Here is a 21,431-nt window from a genome sequence, read left to right as displayed (position 1 = left end):
AAATATTCACATAAGCAACTAATATTTTAAGTATATAGGATTTCTTCACCACATTAGTAGATGGGAAAACATCTTTGTATTTAAAAAAAAACTTTCATTAACACAGAAACAAACATTGAGATTCTATTTCAAATACAATGAAGTCATTCAGTGAAACATTCTACTTGAATTTATATTTCATAAAGTATATAATTCAGTTATGCTTTGTCTTAAGGAGATGATATGATGACTATCTAACCTCCCTATTCCAGGAAACCAGCATGTCAAAGTCTAAAATTCAAGGATATAATATTAAGATCTACATATTGTTATCTTACTATAAAATTCCGTTATTCAACATAATATGAATATGATTCAGAAGCATACTCTTAAAAATTTTTAAATGAATATTCCTGGAGAAATCATTGTATTAACTGAATAGTTTAATTCTTTTGGAATGATCAATTAAAAATAAATTTATTCTGTTATCATTTGGCTAAATAAATCAAAAATTTTCTTATTGCACCAACATATTTCATCTTTGCTATCTTTTTTCCTTATGTGCAATCTTGAAACAAAGTAATTTCTTAAAACAATAATTATACAAATACCACAATATTTCATTATCTTCAATGGGCCTTAAATGAATTAATTTAACCCATTAAAATTAATATTTGGAATAACTGTTGAACAGCCAAATAGAATTCAGCCAAATTAGAGGAAACCTCTTATTATAATCTTAATAAAAAAGAAAGGGGTATATCCATGTCCAGAAAAAAATACCTTAATTTAACAAGCAATTACCTAAACACTAAAGCATGAAATTTTATGGGCTACATTATTATCTTTATTTTCACAGTGTTTGTTTCTGAAAGTCATTAAATTAAATGGATCTTCATAAAAGCTGTGCATTCTTTGACCTTGTATAGAAGTCAATTTTGTAAGTGAAAGCAGGGTCTTTTAGTAAAGAACCTATTTTTTTCTCAATGTTAATTGCTATTTAATTTCAATTTTTTTCTTGCCTATATTTTCTGGTAGAAGTTAATCACAATATTTCCTTATTTTCAAAGTCTTACTTTTCCATTTTTTAGTTAATAATCTCAGTCAGTATTATTTCTTGCCAAATCTTCAGGGCTCTCAATAGACCCTTCTGATCCACATTACATGTTCTTAATGTAAGAGCCCAAAAAAGAAAGATAGTACATTAAATGAGTCAAGACTTAACTTGATGGAATGTTGCTTAAATTTCTGTCATGAAAAGAAAATGTTGCCTACTTCATAAAAATGTTATGAAGTCAGCAAAAACGATCAATTAACTATTCTAAATTTATTAAAAGCTTAACTACAGAGCTAAATACTATCAACACATAGTCACTTAAGTGCCTACTATGTGCTAGGCATAGTGATAGGCCCTGGGGACATAATGAAAACAAGACCCAGTCTTTGTTATATTGAGTTCACAATCCAACAGGAAAAAATAGATAATAATTAAATGTTAAAGTCATAAATTTATTCTTTTATTAATACACAACATTAAAGGTAACTTTAATAAATGAATGGATATGCCATGTAAAGGGAACACTAAACCTTGGGAATCTATTGATCCTCCTCCTCCTCTCAATATATGTGTACACATACACATGCAGACTATATATTCAACTCAATCTCAATTCTAACCTCACCAGGTCTTTCTATGGAAACTTGTAAAGCAATTCTAAAGTTTCTCTTATTTATTTATTTTTTTTATTTTTTTAACTACACGACAGCAGTGGAAAGCATTACAATTCTTATTACACATATAGGGCACAATTTTTTGAAATTCTAAAGTTTCTATGAAAATACAAAGAACCTAGACGAGTCAAACTATATTGAAAAAGAACAAAGGTGGAAGACTAACAATACCTGACTTTAAGACTGAATTAAAACTAAAATATTTAAGAGCATGGTGTTGGTATAAGGATAAGCAAATATATAAATGAAAAATATAGTCTAGAAACAGACTCAGCCATTATAAGGTCAACTGATTTTCAACAAAAGTGCCAGAAGAAATTCTTTACCTCACACTATATACAAAAATTAGCGACTGAAATAAAATTCTAAATCTTTAAAGGTTTTAGAAGAAAGTATACAAGAATACTTCTGTAACCTAAGGGTAAGCAGGTATATATTAGACCGGATATTAACAGCAATGTAATAAAATAGATACAATTAAATTTCATCTAAATTTAAAACATCTGTCCATCAAAAGGAGGCATTTAGAAAATGAAGAAGCAAGCCATGGCCTGAGAGATAATATTCACAATTTTCTGACAAAGGACATGTATATTGAAAATACAAAGAATTCTTATAATTAAATGGTGAGAAAAACAAACCTATAAAAATAAGCAAAAGTCTTAAACACATCAAAAGCAAAGCACACATATGGTCAATAATCACAAAAAAAATTGTTCAATAGCACTTATTATAAAGAAAATTCACAAGATGATAATACACAATCATTAAAATAGCTAAAAATTAAAATACTAACAAAACTCCATGTTGGTGACTGTGTAGAGTAATTGAAATTCTCATATAATTCTAAGAAAGATATGCTACTAAGAAAGATAGCCTAACTTGTTGGAAAAGGGACTAGCAATTTCTTACAAAGGTCGACATCCACAATTGATCCAGAAATTCTATTCTAAGTTTTAATTCAAAAGAAATGAAAACACATCTCCATGAAAGATTTGTACATAAATGTTCATATAAGGTTTATTCATAGTAACAGAAACAGCCCTATGGAAATTGTGACATATATTATACAGCAGAATACTACTCATTAATAAAAAGAAACAAACTACTGATGCATGAAAAAGTTATAGGTTAATTGCACAAACTTTATGCTGAATACAAGATGCCAAACACACAAAAGAACATTCTATGATTCCATTGTTGAAGTTCTCAAACATGCAAATCCAATCCAATGTAGAAAACATCAGTGATTTTTAGGCCAGAAATGATGGTGAAGGGACACAAAAGTAATTTCTAGACTATTTAAATGTGTGGTAATTGAGTTTGTCAAAATTATAAAGCTAATATTTCCACATTTTAAAGTAAATAAATGACAAAAAAATTATTTTTAAAAAGGCATTATTATATATTGCTTACTTTAATTTGTGTAATAAGATCACAATATGAGATCCACCCTTTTAATAATTTTTTAAGTGAAAAATACTTCATTTTGCTTGACTGAAACTTTATGACCATTAATTAGAAACACATTCTCTATTAGCCTTAGCCCCTAGCAACCACCATTCTGTTTTATGATTCTATGAATTTGACTATTTTAGGAACCGCATATAAGTAGAATCACACAGGATTTTTCTGTGATTAGCTCATATAAATTAGTATAATATTTTCAAAGTTCATTTATACTGTCACATATTACAGAATTTTCTTCTTTTTAAAGGCTAAATAATATTCCACTGCATGATTATACCATGTGTATTTACCCATTTATCTGTCAATGCACATTTAGGTCATTTTCACATATATGCTGTTGTTAAGAGTGATACTGGGGGTGGAAATCTCTTTATGGATACTGATTTTCATTCTCTTGAATGAATGCCTATAAGTGGTATTGCTGGATAATATATAGGTAGTTCTATTTTTACATTTTTGAGGATTTTCCATACCATTTTCCATTGGTAACTACACAGTTTGCATTCCCATCAACAGTGTGTAAGATTCTAACTCTTCTGTATCCTTACCAATACTTTTATTTGGGGAATTTGTTTTATGACAATAACCACCCTAAGAAATATGAGGTAATTTCTCATTTGGTTTCAATTCCCATTTCTCTGATGATTAGTGACACTGAACATTTTTTCCATATGCCCTGTTGGTCATTGAAGAGACTGAGGGAGAAGGCCATGTGTAAACTTGGGGAGATGGAACTCTGGAAAGGGTAAAGAGAAGTATAAAGAACATATGGTATTCCACATCATGTACAACCACAAGAATGGGAAGTTGTGCTCCATGTATGCATTATATGTCAAAATATATTCTTCTGTCATGTGTAACTAAAAAGAACAAGTAAAAAAAATTTAAAAGAACATATGGTGGGGACAGCTTGGTTTGCTAAGAGACAGATTAGCATAGAGACCACAGTGGCTGCAACAAGCAGGTTTTTGTTACATAAAATCTTTGGAGAAATGTCTATTCAAGTTCTTAATTTATTTTTCAATTGGATTATTAGGCTTTTTGAGTTCTCATATATTTTGTAAATGAACTCCTTAAAACCTATATGATTTGCAAATATTTCCTCCCATTCTAAAGGTTGCCTTTTCATTTTGTCATTTCTTTGCTGCATAGAAGGTTTTCAGTTTGATGTTGTCCCATTTGTTTATTTTGAGTTTTTTTGTTTTTTGTTTGTTTATTTTTTTTTTGCCTGTGCTTTTGGTATCATACCCAAAATCATTGCCAATTATCAGTGTCATAAAGCTTTCCTATTTTCTTCTAGAAGTTTTATGGTTCAGTTCTTATAATCAAGCTTTTAATCCATTTAAGTTGATTATTTTGTGTAGAGTGTAAGACAAGGGTTTGAATACATTCTTTTGCATGTAGACATCCACTTTTTCCAATACGACTTGTTGAACAGACTGTCCTTTAACCATTGTGTATTCTTGGTACCCTTGCAGAAAATCAGTTCACCATATAAGCATGGATTTATTTCTAGGATCTCTATTCTATTTCATTGGTGTATATTTTTGAGAATTTAAAATTTAATATATGTAATTAAATTTTGACTTTACTTCTATAGGAAAGGCCACATTTGGTTATTTATTCAGTGTTATGCTTCCAAGGCTAATTACAAGGATAATGCAGATAATGATGATTGTGATGCTATTTTATCCACTCAATATATATTGTATACCAAGCATTATGTTTGTTACAGTATAATGGATAAAACAAGCACCATCTTTGAGCTCAAGTTTACAAGACTCTAAAAAAAATGAACAAATAAATAAAATGTCTATCTATGTAATCATAAACTATATTGTTATGAAAGGAAAAAGTGCCCTAACACAGAATGCTGATTTAACTGTTATTGAGTACTTATTATGTGACAGACACTGTACTACACAAAAGGTAGAAAATACTACCCACTTACACATGAGGAAACTGAATAATAATTAAATTCTTCTCTTTAATAAATGGCAAAACATCAAGTAGTTGTGTTATTCTAGACACAATACCTGATTAGTCATCTGTTCTGAACCAAAGTTTACATGGGGGCATAATGCAGAGATTAATGTCAGCAAGTGTTGTCCTTGAAAGAACCTAATTGTCCCATATGAAGCTTGCCTGATTTAATTATTACTATGCAGTTAACCAGTTAAGTCAATCCATAAGGTTATGCCAAATATACTGTTCTCCCTGTTTCCATAATGTCCTTCTACCTAGTCTATTTTCCATGCAGAAGCCTGCTCACATTATGATTCTACTCAAAATCGTTCCTTAGCTTCATATGCCACTCAAAGAAAGAAAAAAAAAAAAGCAAAGTTCTATCAAAGACACCTATTACTAACCCACTTGGTGAAACCAATATGGCCACCATGCTAACTCTCTTCTAGCAAAGTAAGTTGTCCCCACCACATATTCTTTTTAAAAAATATTTATTTTTTTAATTGTAGTTGGACACAATACCTTTATTTTATTTATTTATCTTTATGTGGTGTTGAGGATCAAACCAGAGCCTCGAATGCTAGGCATGTGCTCCACCGCTGAGCCACAACCCCAACCCCAAACTACATATTCTTTACACTTCCCTTTATTTACCATGACCAGAACTCCATCTCCCCAATTTACGCATGGCCTTCTCCCATAGTCTCTTCAGATATCTAAGAGGACTTCCTCCACCACCCTACATGGAAAAGCACCCCCACTGACCTCTGTCTCTTTTGCCTATGTTACTTTTCTTCCTAGCAATTACCATGGGTAATTGTTAAGTTTGTTGATATCTACATGTGGTTGGTCAGTGGTTATCTTATTGGACTAACAGAGTATAAACAATGTGGAGGCAAGAAAAGTAAAAGGAGCCTATTGAAAGGTAGAAAGAGGGGCAGAACAGCATGCTGCCACAGAGGATGAGAGAAGATAGGGAAAAAAATAGAACACAAAAAAGGAAAAGAGACTTCTATATTCATCAGCAAAGAGTACTTCAGTGTTCAAGAAAGCCATGTGAGAAAAGGTGATATGAAAGCCATACTACAGGAAGTTAAAGAACAAGTACATGGGCTCTTTCAGAAGTTATCAAACTCAGTTTATGCACATTGTCTATCTTATAAGAAAAAGACATAAAATGTAAATGAAATTAGGCAACAAGATCAAGCAAACAGGTTTCTAATTAAAATTCAAAGTAGTTACTTATGGACCTCAGACTAATCTGAATCTTTTAGTATATCAATTTTCAAATAAAGTTTATGAAGTATTGCCTTAATTGTGAAAGATATTAGAATTCTAATTATATTTTCTAGTTTTCATCCAATCACTAATTCTCTGCATATGTGAGGCTGATCACTTTACTCCTAGATTTCTGCATTTAAGAAAACAATTAGTCCATGTTTCATTAGAAACTGAAGTTATACTCTCCTTTTGCAAGAAAGGGTATCACATATCACTTATAACTTACCAGTATCCAAAATGTAATATCCTTTTGCCTTTGCTATAACAATAAATCTTTTCTAGTAATAATTTTCTCCTTAAATAAACTGTAAAAAACATTTCTCAACAATTATTTCCCAAATTTAGTATTTTAGGTAAAAATTTTTATTTGTAGCAAGTATAAGGGGAAACACTATTGCTCAGAAATTGAGAATACTTATACCATGGACAATCCCTCAAATCAATTACAGAAATTCAAATGATATTTTAGCATGAAATATTTCCTCTTTTATTTCTTCTCCCATGCTCCATTATTGCTGAACTTCAAAAATATTAATGATGTGACAACTTTTTTAAAACCAAGGATGACAACCTTTAGAGATATTGATAGTAATAAGTGACATTTCAAAGCACTTTGCAATTTCACACAGCTCTTTAACATAGATTGTCTCATTTAATTATCACATCATTCTCTAGGACTTAATAATGTTACCCATAATTAATCCCAGTTTAACAATAAGAAAACTGAGTTAATAAGTGGCAGAATATTAGAAGCTAGGTAGTTATGTTCATTACTCTTTCTATGGTTACTCTCTCTCTCAGATGCATACTAAATTTATAGCTATGAATTTCTATTCAGTTTTCTTAATAGTTCATTAAATGCTACCAGTACAATCTAGGATAATATATGACATATCTGTAAACTAACTCTTTTTGCATTTTAAATATTAAATATTTCTAAAATATTGTACTTATAAAATTATCTTAAGAAACAGCCCAATTCTAAAATGGCAAATATTGATCAAATTCCATCAAGAGAATCATATTTATCACTAACTGCTATTGGAAAAATATGCTCATATGTCAAATTGAAAATCCTGGGTGTTGAAACATTACAATTTGGAGCAGCTTGTAGCATGGTAAGACATAGTTTGGGAAACTTTTTACAAAATTTCATTCTACATTTTCTGAGAATGTATCAGGTTACTTCACCAAAAGTAATGAGATGTACTTTATCATGCTTAATATTCACTCAACAAAGTAACAAACATCTTTAAGAGTCAAGCCGCTTTCCTTCAAATCTACCATGTCAGGTAGATTAAAGCAAATACATATTTTCATTTTCTAATTTGTTAGGATTTTAAATATACTGAATGAGATAAAAATTAAGGAATAAACATGAACCACTGAAATAAAAATTATAATTTTATATTTTAGCAAACAAGCAAAATGTCAATTGAATGGCAACTGTTCTAATTATGGCTTCTTTTAACATTAAAGTAATAATTTGCATGAGTGATAGTTTACATAATTTTGATTGTTATTTTCAAATGCAGTATTCAATAAACATCCAGCAATCAATGATTATTTAATACTACAGTGGTAAAACGCACTACATAAAGAGTCTGTATCTCTCCAAAAGAAAACTAGCAAACTCAAGCCATAATTCAAAGGAAATGAGGAATTAAAACAGTATGCGAGGCATCACTGTTGAAAATGTTCTGTCAAATTTCTAGTATACTCACGAGGTACCTATTCAAAACTGCTGTAATGTCCAAGCAAAGAGTAGACCACTTATGAAATATGGAACCAACAATAGAGGGAATAATAGTTCTAGAAACATATTTTGGTGAATCATTCATACAAAACTATATAAAATATAAAATTCTACATAGCACATCCACAGATAATATAAAATATATATACTGGGCAAAAACAAACCTGGCAAAAACATTTCTATACATTCCTAATAATTGAATACATAATCATAGAAATTATTTTTCATGTACTAATACATTTTAAAAGTAGAAGCTTACTTTAAATGCTTACTTTATTTTGCAATTCAGTCATGTTTCTTTTCATTAAATATTTATCATATATCTTAAAAATATATAATTATAATATATGTCATGATAAGGTAGTTTTAGCATAAATGTGATTCTTGAACAGAGAAAGCCTCATCTTAAATGTTTAATCAAAATGAATGAATGAATAATGAGCTTTCTTCCATATGTAAGCAATGATTTTTTTATATAACATTGGCTCACATGAGTAAATTCTCCCCTGTCAACATATTCACATATTTCTTTGCCAGAATAGTACTATCTATCTATTATTGTTCCCCAAAACTACTTGTCTTCCATTAACTTTAGGAGGAAAAAAATGTGGAAAAATTTGGCTTCTGAAAAGTTTCTCCTCTGTACATAAATTTGTCAGGAAATTACAAAAAAAAAAAAGATTTCCTTTCAGAAATTTTTTTAAAGTTTTTAGAATAAAATCTGTGTTCATAAAAATATGTTTATCATTTTTATTGAATGAAAAGTTACAAAATATAAGGCATTATTCCAACTTTATCTAAAAGTTACCCACACACACACACACACACACACACACACACACACACACACACATATATATATATATATATGCATACATACATAAATGTATTTACATATATATGCACATTCACTGAGAAAAGTTCAAAGAGCTGTTTAAGAAAATGGAAACAGTGGCTGTGTCTTGGAAGATTTAGGCAGTAGATGAAGAGTTCAAAGCCAGCATCAGCAAAAGCAAGGTAGCTAAGCAACTCAGTGAGAACCTCCCCCAAAAGAAAATACGAAATAGGGCTGGGGATATGGCTCAGTGGTCAAGTGCCCTGAGTTCAATATCCAGCACCCCCAAAAAATAAATAAATAAAATGGAAACAATAGTTGGCCAGGTGAGTAAGATTATAGATATTTAATTTTTCTCTCTCTCATTTTTCTTCATGCAACAATCTTGATCATACAGAATGGTGAGTTTCATTAGAGCATATTTATACATATAAATACAATTTAATCAATTTCACTCATGTCAATATAATATTTCTGAAGCAGTTTTAGGTTCACATAAAAATTAATCAGAAGATCCTAAGATGTCTCATATGTCTTCTATCCCTACACATGCATAGCCTACCCCATTTTCAACATTACCCAAAATGGTATATTTGTTACATCTGATAATCTATCATCCCTAAGTCCATGGCTTACATTATTCCTTTGGGGGATTTTTCAAATATCTAAATTATTCTACTAAGAACAAACTAGCTCCTTTCTTCCACTCTGTTTTTTAGAATTTCATTATTATTTCAGAAATTAACTTATCTTCGTGGAAGAAAATTTTACAAGCTATAAAAAGATTGTCAAGTACAAAGGGAAGTGACTTATAGCAAATTTAAACATCTCCTACACAACACTCTGCATTCTACTCTGTCAGTGAATTTCAGTTGTGAGAATTCTGGTCATCTGGTTTAATTAATTTGCTAGTAAAGCTTTTCACATTTTTTAGAACTACAATTTAAATATAATTCAGCTCTCCAGAATAAAAGTTCTCATATATTACACATCAACTCTATTCAACTCATTTTTATTTAGTCTAAAATGAAAAGGAAAAAAAATAGTCATTTAAAAATAACATACTCAGCTGCCTGTTTGATGTGCTTTAAGTCTTTCTTCAAATTTTTGTTCTCATTATCTAAAAGCATAATCTGAGTGTAGACATCTGGAACACTCCCAACAGTTCTAAGTTCAGTTATCCCCTTCTGTATTAACTCATACCTAGAAAAAATCAAACAAACGATTTTGTCATTTCTCTCCACTAAATTACTTTAACTCACATGCAATTTAAAAAATTAAGTCTCGGTGAATTTTATGGTAATTAGTTGCCATATTACATTTATAAATTAAAATGTTAACATTCATAATATATTGTTAAAACAAAGTATTAATGAATTGCTAGGTACTAATACCATCATGGTATATAATAAGGAAAGAGATTTTACTCTGAATCAGATTGAAGCCATGGGAAGGATTTGAAACAAGTAACACTGATCAGATTTATTTTATAGATAGATGAGTAAGTTGGATGAAACAGACTGGAGAAGAGAATGCATTGAATCAGAGACTAATTAGTAGGCTGCAGCAATAGTCCAGGAGAGACAGAATATTGAGCTGAACAAAGTGGATAGCAGTTGAGGTTATAAGAAGTGCTGTCCAGGTAGAACTAGCAGGATTCTCTGATGAATGTTGTCAGATATTAGAAAAGGAGAGAAGTCAAGGATGACTTCAAGGTTTTGGTCTATGCAACACACAGCCATTTACTAAGTGGGGACAAAAGAGGTAAGGATGGGTGATTGGAGGAATCAAGGAACTGTTTCCATTTATGGTAAAGGTAAAATGTCTAAAAGTTAGATATACATGTCAAGAGTTCAGGGAAAACGTCAAAATAGGCAATTTAAATATAAGAATCATCAGTATATAAATGCTACTTAAACTCATGAGACTAGAAAAGACTAGATAGACAGTGAATGTAACAAGAAAAATGATGAAGTCCCAGGATGACCCATAAAACACTCCATCATTTCAAAGTTGAAAACTACCACAAGAATTCAAAAGAAAGAGAGGTCAGTGAAGTAGTACGAGATTATGAGATAGCTGCAGGCAAGGGTCAGGTGGAGAAATGTTTGAATAAGGAAGAATCAAACACTGGTGACAATGCTGTTAGGAGTTTGAAAGAGTACTGAGAATCAAATACCTGGAATTGGCAATGTGAAAGTCACTGAAAAAAACATTTACTCAGCTGAGCATTGGGATAAAAGGGGTTGGGAAATAAGAAAGTGGCAACAAAGTTTTTCAAGGAAACAAGCCATTAAAGTATTGACTAGGAAATTAAGATGAACTTCAAAGAGGATGTAATAAAGTTCAGGTGCTTCGTTTTTCTTTTTTTTTAGAATGTATGAGATATTATTACACATCAACAAGCTTATGGGAATGACCCAGAAGAGAGGAACAAAAATAATAAGAAAGAGAGAGACAAATACAGGAGGGATAATGTCCTTGAGTAGATGAGAGGAGCTAGAATACAGTGAATAAGAACAGGGCAGGACACAGACAACAACCTTCATCATCTGTGATAGGTAAGAAGAAAGAAGGCCTGAAGACACAGCAGCAGGTGGTTAAAGGGGGAGGTGCTACTCTTTCTCCTTTTTCCTTAATACACTAAAAAGAAACATCAGAGAATTATTGATAGATTGTAAAGAATTATAATCACTATATGCAACAATCGATAAAGCTAAATAAAAAAACAAACAACATAGAAAAACATTTACATAATAAAGGTATTAACAAAGCAAAGGTTATTATAGGTAAGCTAAGTAACAAAATATTTTAAATTAGTATTTTCATATTACAAACCATAAATTCACATTAAATTTTAATAAGTAGTTCTCTATTTTTATGATATTTATCCCATCTGATAATAAAATACCTGCAAAAAGACTCCTATACAATACACTGAAGGTTAAAATAGTTACATCAATATATTGTACTATTTACCACAATTTATTAAAAAATAGGTAGCCATTTAATCATAAATTCAATATTTTATCTGTTTTTGAAAGGTGATTTATACTTATCTCAAAAGAGAAGACATAGAGGTTGACTGAAGTACTAGACCACAAAGTTTTTCTAACCATAAAATTGGTTTTTAGCATCTTGCTTTTATGTAGTGCAGAAATAAAAAAAAATCACTAATGAAATTATATCTGTGAGGACAAAAAGCTATTTAACAGTTGCCCTCTAAATTAAATATCATGTAAATAAAATAAATGTGGTAAGAGAAGCAAAAATCAAACATATGACATTTATCATAGGGCATTCAGAAGTCATTCATCATACAAAATTTCTTCCATGCATGAAAGAAGAAGAATTAAGACTTCAAAGTCACTATAAGCAGTTAGAAAATTTAATCTCAAACTCCAGAAATACAATTCTAAAAACATCCTACATTCTCCCAAGATTTTTAGCTTTGTTTTGGTTTTGCATGTATGTACAGTTTTATTTTATTTTATTTTATTTTTTACAATTCAATTTTTTATTTATTTCTTACATACATGACAATAGTGCAGTGCATTACATTCATATTTATCCATTCACAGCACAATTTTTTGTAACCCTGTATATAAAGTATGTTCACACCAAATTATGCCATTATACATGAGCTCTCTTATTTTTTTGGCATATAATTCTTAATACACCTTTATACCACTATTTATCATATCTGTTTGTATATAAAGTGTGTTGACACCTAATTCACATCTTCATACATGTATTTTGTATAATGATAACCATCTGCAGTTTTATTTTTAGGAATAACCTTGGCATACTACATATGCAGCCACATGGATGTTTATAGCAGCTCAATTCACAATAGCTAAATTGTGGAACCAACCTAGACACCCTTCAGTAGATGAATGGATAAAGAAACTGTGGTATATATATACACAATGGAATATTACTCAGCATTAAAAGAGAATAAAATTATGACATTTGCAAGAAAATGGATGGAGCTGAAGAATATCATGCTAAGCAAAATAAGCCAATCCCAAAAAAACAAAGGCCAAAAGTTTTCTCTGAAATGTGGATGCTGATCCATTATGGGGGGTCGGCGGGGCACAGGGGGAACATGGGAAGAATAGAGGAACTTTGGATTGAGCAGAGGGGAGTAAGGGGAGGGAATGAGGCTTGGGGATAGGAAAGATGATGGAATGAGATGGACATGCAGGAGTGGTATTACTCTATATCGTGTACAACCAGAGAAATGAAAGGTGCTGCTCCATTTGTGTACAATGAATTGAAATGCATTCTGCTGTCATGTATAACTAATTAGAAAAAATAAAAATAAAAAAAGAAATACCCTGGCCCTTTTATTTCTTCCTTATTCTCTCGTCATTAGAATAAGACTGAAAAAAATGTTCATGTAGAAAAAGATTGTTATAACTATTAGAAAACAAAATTTATTCCTAACAAAACTGTCAATAAAATTACATTAATCTGCTTTGTATTTACCATAAGTCTATAAACTACTTGAAATTATATGTAAATGGAGAGTAGGTATGCATTTTCATGAGAAATTAGAGTTTTTGTAATATTTGTGTACATACCAAAGAGTTTTAGATCACCACAACAAAAGACAGACAGCATGATAAAATACCAGCAAAGATATAAACAGTGTCAGACTAGGCAGGATATATAACCTATGATACAACATAGGTTATAAAAAATAGGGAAAAGGTCATTTAAACAGAAGCATCAAATGAGAATTTTTTCTCTTGTTTTCAGAGTTAGGAAAGTATTTTACCAACAAAGGCAAAAATCTCTTAATTACTGCTAAAACTAAGTATATTGGAATTGCCAACTCCATGAGAGATGGCCCTTCACAGGAAACATATATAGTACATTTGAAAAGTTCAATGCAACTACTATGATTCTTCAGGCCAACATGGAAAATAGGCACAAATCTGAACTCTAAAATCAAGACATCTCTTAAATTTTTTGTCTCTTGTCAAACAGGAAAGCATCTTTCTCATTTTTTTTTCAAGTCTCCCTTGTACAATTCTACAATATAGCATTGTGGTTAGAAGAATAGTCTCTAAGATGCATCTAGCTTGAGTTGACTTTGCCACTTGCTGACATTTACTAAGGCAGATGTCCTAGTGATGAATGAGTTTACCATTTCATCATCCATAAAATTGATGATATGTTAGTAGCTATCTGCTACATATAATTGTTGGGAGAAATGTGAAATAATGCATAAGAACACACTATATCAATAAAATAATACAAAGTAAATTTTTGAGTGATAAGCCTGAGGCTTTATCTTTTAGTATTTTAAACCCTTCACATTTAATGAATGCTCTAGTATTTTTACTCTAGATTTTAAGCTTAATATTCACCTACAAGGCTACCTTCTTGATATCACAGTACATAAATATATGAAAATATATTTACATGGCTCAAATTTAGCATATTACAATACAATTACAAGTTAACATGACAGAAGAGTCAGAACATTCCTGTGTTTAGTTCTTAAGTGACACATAACCAAAAGCCAATTCATCAACTGAAGAAACATTGATAGATTTAAATGATGACAGAACAAGTAGTTGTGTAGTATTTACTGAGTCAGTAATCTATACAAAACACCACATATACTTCCTATAATACTGGGAATGTAAGGGCTTTTTCAACAGAAGTTTTAATTCTAGGCTCCGCCTTTGTTACCTCACTATCCCTAGAAAATTGTAACTATACTGCCCACAATTGGATAATTATATATTATGCCAATTTTTATTGGCTGAAAGCTGCAACATATATCTTTATAAACTAAAAAAAGTATTCTTAATTTACAGTCTCTTCTATAATAAGTAAATTAAATTAGTAATTAAATGTTATAAATAATCATCCTATTACCTTTGATAGAATTTTTACTAACACCCTACCTTCACTGAAATGGTAGGAAAAGAGGCCAAATTAGAAAGAACCAAGGATGAAAATATTAATCAAAAAATAAAGAAAGACTAAATTAAAAACTCTGTTTTCAAAGCATTAGCTGGAAAGAGAGAGTCAGAGAAAGTATGCTAATAAAAGGGAAAGGCAAAGAAGAGCCAAGAATGTACATTAAGAGTGAATGAATACTGAACACATTAACAGCCAGAAGAATAGTCCAGTTAGGAAGGGAGGTGGCTGACATATGCTGCTCTTTGATTTTGCCCTCCTCCAAGGTAAATTACCATTCTCCATAGAGTATTCCTAAAATAGACATAAAAATAGCATTGACTAACCCCAGAATGAAAATGTTTTGGTGATTCATAGAGCAAATTCCTAATACATTCACATATATATTATAAAAGGCAGGGATTGAAAACTCTTTTTGAAAAGGGCCAGAAATTTAATATTTTAGAAATCGCAAAAACTGCTTTGCAGGCTACATAGTCCCTGTTGTGACTAGTTACCTTTTCTTTTGTTGCATGAAAACAGTCACAGACAAATACCTAAAAGATAGATCATGGCTATATTCCAATGAAATGTTATTTACGAAATCAGGAGGGCAGGCCAGATTTGGCCAAAGGGGCTTAGTTTTCTGACTCAGGACTTAAAGGATTTACTACTTGAGAATTGAAAGACATAAGTCAAAGTTTACTGCCCAGTTTTTTGTTTTCTTTTGCTTTTCACAAATTAACAACAGGAAAACATTGTTTGGTTTCCTGTTGCAAGATCAAGTGAATTCAAAGCAAAGATATATACTAGTGGTTTTTACAGTAAGAAAAATGATGAAAATAATACATAAATATCCCATAGTACAGGAAAAGGTTTCTGATAAAAATGAAAATGTTTCATGTGAAATAATTATCCAATACATTATAGATATAGAAGCTAGGGATTTAAACTAGCAGCTAGAGATAAGGTTAAAATTATCTTAACTATAATATTACTAAACCTATATTATAAAAAGACACAGTACATAATTGTTACCTTCTAACTGCAACATCACACTGCATCCCAGTAATCACATAGTTTTCTAAAATGTCATCTCATCAATTCAGAGTGATCAATTTTAAAGGTTGATAACAATTATCTAATTACTAAAAGTCTATTTGGATGGATATTTCTCTAAGGGAATCATTTCACACTTCACACTGGCCTAACAAGTTAAGTACCATGCTTCCTAACCCACATTCTTAGAAGACAAAAAAGTAATTGAATCATATTAATTTCTCATTTAATCACTTGCAAATTAATCACTGACATACATTTATAAAAGTGTATTTTCTAATATATCTATAATATATCTTTCTAATATATCTTTCATTATTTCTTTCATTCACACAACTTGCAGTTTTAAAATAAGCAGTATTATTTTTCTACCACCAATCTCAATTTTTTTATTAGATTGTATTAATAAAAATTGGTTCTCATTAAATTTATTCACATTCAATATGATTAAATAATGAAACCAATTATTCTTATATGCATGTTCTCAGTATATGAGGTGGGAAAAAAACATAAAATTAGAATTATATCACAGCCAGATTAGTAAAAATTGCAAATTACCTCAACATTTAAAAATCAGGATTTAATCCAAAACAGTATAGATTAATCTATATATATCTTATATATACATATTCTATTTCTCTCTTTCTACAACATACAATGATTATTAAAAATCAAAAATATTTCAAATCCAGTCATTTAATAGTATTATTTTAAAGAATGCCAGGAATTCAAAAATATGCCTGGTGACCTTATTGTTATAGCAAAGGAATAAAACTGCATGCCTGCTGATTTTCATAATCAATAAGTTACTTAAATTTTCAATTATAACAGAAAAAGTCTTATTTTTAGATAATATTTGAAAATACAATGCCCCATACTTCTAAAGGAAAGACTATACATTCAAAAAGAATCAGGTACATAAGATGGGAAAGGCAGGTGTTTAACAATTCATAAAGCAAGCAATGTAGTACTGTTAACAGAATGTCAGTGTAGGAGACAACACCATTAGAAATTAAACAAAAACAGTAGGAAAATATTTCATAAAAATATTTTTGTTATTTAACTCCAGGAGATATTCAATTTTCTTAATATTTTTTAAAGATAATTAAATTTGAATATTTTAGAAAGATGTTTAATAAAATTTCTTGGCAACTATACAAGATTGTGTATCTGTGCACTTACATGTTTATATGAGTGTCTGCTGTAGTTTCAAAGGTGAAGATAGGAAAGGTTTCTATCTGTGTAAATTGCATCACTTCACAGTCTTTCAAGGCAGTTGAATATGCACACAGTAAATGCTATTACCATTTCTAGAGAACTATTTACCCACAAAATTGTTTACCATTCAGATTGAAAGCAATCAAGAGTTCTGGTCATTCCCATTTTGATCAGAAAATTGCAGAGAAAGTCTTCTATTACTTCAGTAACTGCATGCCTTGAAGGAAGAATTGTTTTCTGCTCCTGAAATATAAATGTAAAATTATTAATTCTGTAAACAAAAATGCTCTGATTAGTGGTACAAATAGGCTTTCATTCATTCATTCATTCATTTTTTAACAATTTTTCTTAAATATTAAATTCCAGGGACTATTTTAATCCCTAGGCTTAAAGCACTGATGAAAACAAACAAGTGTCTGCCCTCATATGTGACAGTCATATGAATGAAGACAGAATATGGATGACTAAATAAAACATATACAGCATGGCAGAGAGTACCAAGTGCTGGGGGCAAGGGTAGGGGTAGAAAGCAGAGGCTTAAAGATAGGAAGAGGCAAGCTTAAGGCAAGAACATGCATGGAAATAGGGAGTTACCATGCATTTGGTAACTATTTGGTGGAGGAAGACTGCACTGAAATATGAGATTTGAGTCATAATCTCAAAAAAAAAAAAAACTCAAGTACTGAAATCCAGAATGATCAAAATTCCTAAGGTATAAGATCCTGAAGGACCAAAATCCCAAAAATATAATTCTAAAAAATTTTTAACTCTTTAAAAAGATATTACTTTTTTAAATGATTTAAGAAACAATATCATGACAGAACACATCAAATGCCACTTTACACAATAATATAGGCAACAATAACAAACATTTTTATTAGCATAAGCATTCAGGTATACTAAGTAAAGTTGTACAGGTATAACTGATGTAAACAGACAAACATTCATAAAAAATAGGTTAAAAACAAAAGGCAGGCTGGGGTTGTGGCTCAGTGGCAGAGCACTTTCATGGCATGTGTGAGGCACTGCTTTTGATTCTCAGCACCACATATGGACAAATAAATAAAATAAAGGTCCATCAACAACTAAAACCATATTTTTTAAAAAGCAAAAGATATATATACCACTATAGTTAGTATTTATGTGCACACAGTTTTATAACTGTAATCATATGAAGTACCATCATGAACAATCTCAATCTTTGATGAAATCAATCAAAAACCAGGATGGGTCACACAAACACATATGTAGTCACCCAAAAGCTACAATCTCAAGAAACATTTTTCACAAATGCACATGTATAAAAAAGGACATCAATTCATTTACTGAGGAAGTTTCAAGGTTTTTACAAACTTGCAATGCTTATATACAAAGTCAATAATGTTTTAATGCACTTTTGCAAAGCCAAACTTGCAAAAAAAACTGTGTAAAATGAATTAGTTATCTAAAAATCTTCACAAAATTTTGACGTCCAATACTATAAACCATATGAAGATGAAATACAAAGGACAGTGAATACTAAAAATATAATAATGATGTTAACTTAAAATAGTGGAATGGAAAAAGAGAAAAAAATCATCATGAAAATACACATTACAAAGATAGATTATGGGCAACTGCACATATGTAGTCCATAGGATCTAGAAGACTTTCATAATCATGAAGTCTATTTTGAAGTCTTGCACATGATGAAGACTGTTGTTTTAAAGTATAGCTCTCAGAGAATATGTTCACATTCATTTTCTATGTGGCACTGCTCTTTTCTGAAGTTCTTCTATGATTTGATATATTTCTTCTATGTTTGATAGCACTGAGATGAACACTCACTACGAAATTTTCCCACCTCCCATGCTGTCTTATGTTATTGTGGATACTCAGAAATCTCTTCTTCATGCATTCACAGAAAGACCACAGATTTGGCAGAAATGATACTGGTGACAGTACAGCAACATCATTGTAAATGTGTCTTCTTTTTTTATTCTTTTTTAAAAATTTCTTTATTTATATGTGACAGCATTACAATTCTTATTACACATATAGAGCACAATTTTTCATATCTCTGGTTGTACAAAAAGTATATTCACACCAATCTGTGTCTTCATACATGTACTTTGAATAATAATGTCCATCACATTCCACCATCATTTCTAACCCCATGCCCCCCTCTCTTCACCTCCAACCCTGCTGCCCTACCTAGAGTTTGTCTATATCTCCCATACTCCCTCTCCCTACCCCACTATGAATCAGCCTCCTTATATCAGAGAAAATATTCGGCATTTGTTTTTTGGGGATTGGCTAACTTTACTTAGCATTATCTTCTCTAACTCCATCCATTTACCTGTAAATGCCATGATTTTATTCTCTTTTACTGCAAATATTCCATTGTATATGTATGTCACATTTTTTAATCCATTCATCTATTGAAGGACATCTTGGTTGGTTCCACAGTTTAGCTATTTTGAATTGTGCTGCTATAAACATTGATGTGGCTGTGTCCCTATAGTATGCTGTTTTTAAGTCCTTTGGGTACAGACTGAGGAGAGGGATAGCTGGGTCAAATGGTGATTCCATTCCCAATTTTCCAAGAAATCTCCATACTGCTTTCCATATTGGCTGTACCAATTTGCAGTCCCATCAGCAGTATATCAGCGTATCTATTTCCCCACATCCTCACCAACACATGTTGTTGTTTGTCTTCATAATAGCTGCCCTGTAAATGTGTCTTCTTATCCTAGGACACACGTAAATATTTCCAAGCCAATCAGTAACTTTACTGGGTTCTCAGGCATTTGTTACTTTCATTCAGTGAAAGTTCCTGAAATTTCATCAGCTAGAAGAAAAGCCAGTGTAGACAAATTATGAATTTTTAAACTGAAGTTTTCATCCTTGCTATATTGTATAGCCAATAAACCTGCCTAACTTTTCTACCAAGCATATTAGGCTGAATGGATTTTTTTTTTTACTTGAGAATACCTTGAACTTCACTTTTAGATCTTTGATTGCACCTGATTCCAAATATGTCATTATGATGTGGTGATTCATTAAGATCTATTTCTTTGTGAAAAGTCTACCATATATCTCCAAACAAGCATTTATAAAGTGCTTCACTTTGTTTAAGATCCAACACAGGCATGAACGGCATATAGCTGATTTTTTAAAAAATACAAACATGTCTGTTTTGCAAATGCCATCAGTATTATGATCAGCACTGGATACAGTGCTATATTAGCACAAATCTAGACAAAAAAGAATGACCTGTGTTTCAGATGTGTATCAGGTAGAGCAAAGACCCTGAGGCAAGAGTGTGATTGGATTCTTTCACTAAGGAGGTGAGCTTTCCCTTCCAATAGCACATAATACACTTAAAAGGAGGAGCGGGTGGATAATAATGTAGGGACCTTTCGATTCTCTTAATTTTATTATTTTTAATATATAACAATTTTGGTATATTTATTTTTAGAAAAACTATGGAAGAAATGTGTGATTGAAGAAGCTATATTCTATAATGAAAGTAAGTACTTCTATCAGGAGTCAGCTAACTGTTCTCATGAATAAAGTTTAAGAGAACACAACTATGTCCATTTGTTTACACACTGTCTATGGCTCTTTCACAGTACATGAGACAGCTGACTCGTTGCTAGAGACATCTGATGGCTCTTTTTTTCATTTACCATATTGACAGAACATCTTTTGATAGCTAGCCTAGAAAAATGGAGATATTTCAGTAAGTGACATATAAAAACAGATAAATCAAGAATATCACATAAGCCACTGTATAAATAAAACAAATAATGGGTAGTTTCTATCTCTTCCTGAACATATCTGAAACACATACCCTGAAACACTCACATGGAACAGAAATACAACCACCTCACCTGCTGTGGTTCTTACTTACATATAAATGTATATCAGGATTAGAGGTGTTAAGTAAGAACTATAGTTGAGTCTCCTTAAAAGCCCTCATTTACTTATCCAAGATAATTATATATTGATTTATCTAGCAATATAAATATATTTGCTCGATAAATCAATATATAAGGGAGAAAAGTACTTCGATTATCTTGGATACATAAATGAGGGCTTTTAATGAGAATCAAGTATGGTTCTTATTTAACACCTCTAATCCTGATATACCTATACCTTAACCCACAGTCCTTCTGTATTTACACAATATACACACACATCTCCAAGCTATAATGTGATAATAAATGTCTCTTG

General features: G+C 31.0%; 1 protein-coding gene across 1 annotated transcript in view; it reads right to left on the bottom strand.

Annotated features, from left to right (window-relative positions):
* The window catches only part of Spag16 (sperm associated antigen 16), a 917,689-nt gene that overhangs the window by 866,932 nt on the left and 29,326 nt on the right, over positions 1 to 21,431 (bottom strand). The window contains exons 4-5 of the mRNA XM_077799366.1: positions 17,338 to 17,456; positions 10,083 to 10,220 (exon numbers count right to left, since the gene is read on the bottom strand). Of these exons, the coding sequence (XP_077655492.1) occupies positions 10,083 to 10,220; positions 17,338 to 17,456 (257 nt within the window). The remainder of the gene's footprint in view (positions 1 to 10,082; positions 10,221 to 17,337; positions 17,457 to 21,431) is intronic.

This window comes from Urocitellus parryii, chromosome 1 (genome assembly GCF_045843805.1).
Source record: "Urocitellus parryii isolate mUroPar1 chromosome 1, mUroPar1.hap1, whole genome shotgun sequence".
Lineage (NCBI taxonomy): Eukaryota > Metazoa > Chordata > Mammalia > Rodentia > Sciuridae > Urocitellus > Urocitellus parryii.
Note: the sequence above shows the minus strand (reverse complement) of the source record. Positions and strands in the feature narration are given on the sequence as shown.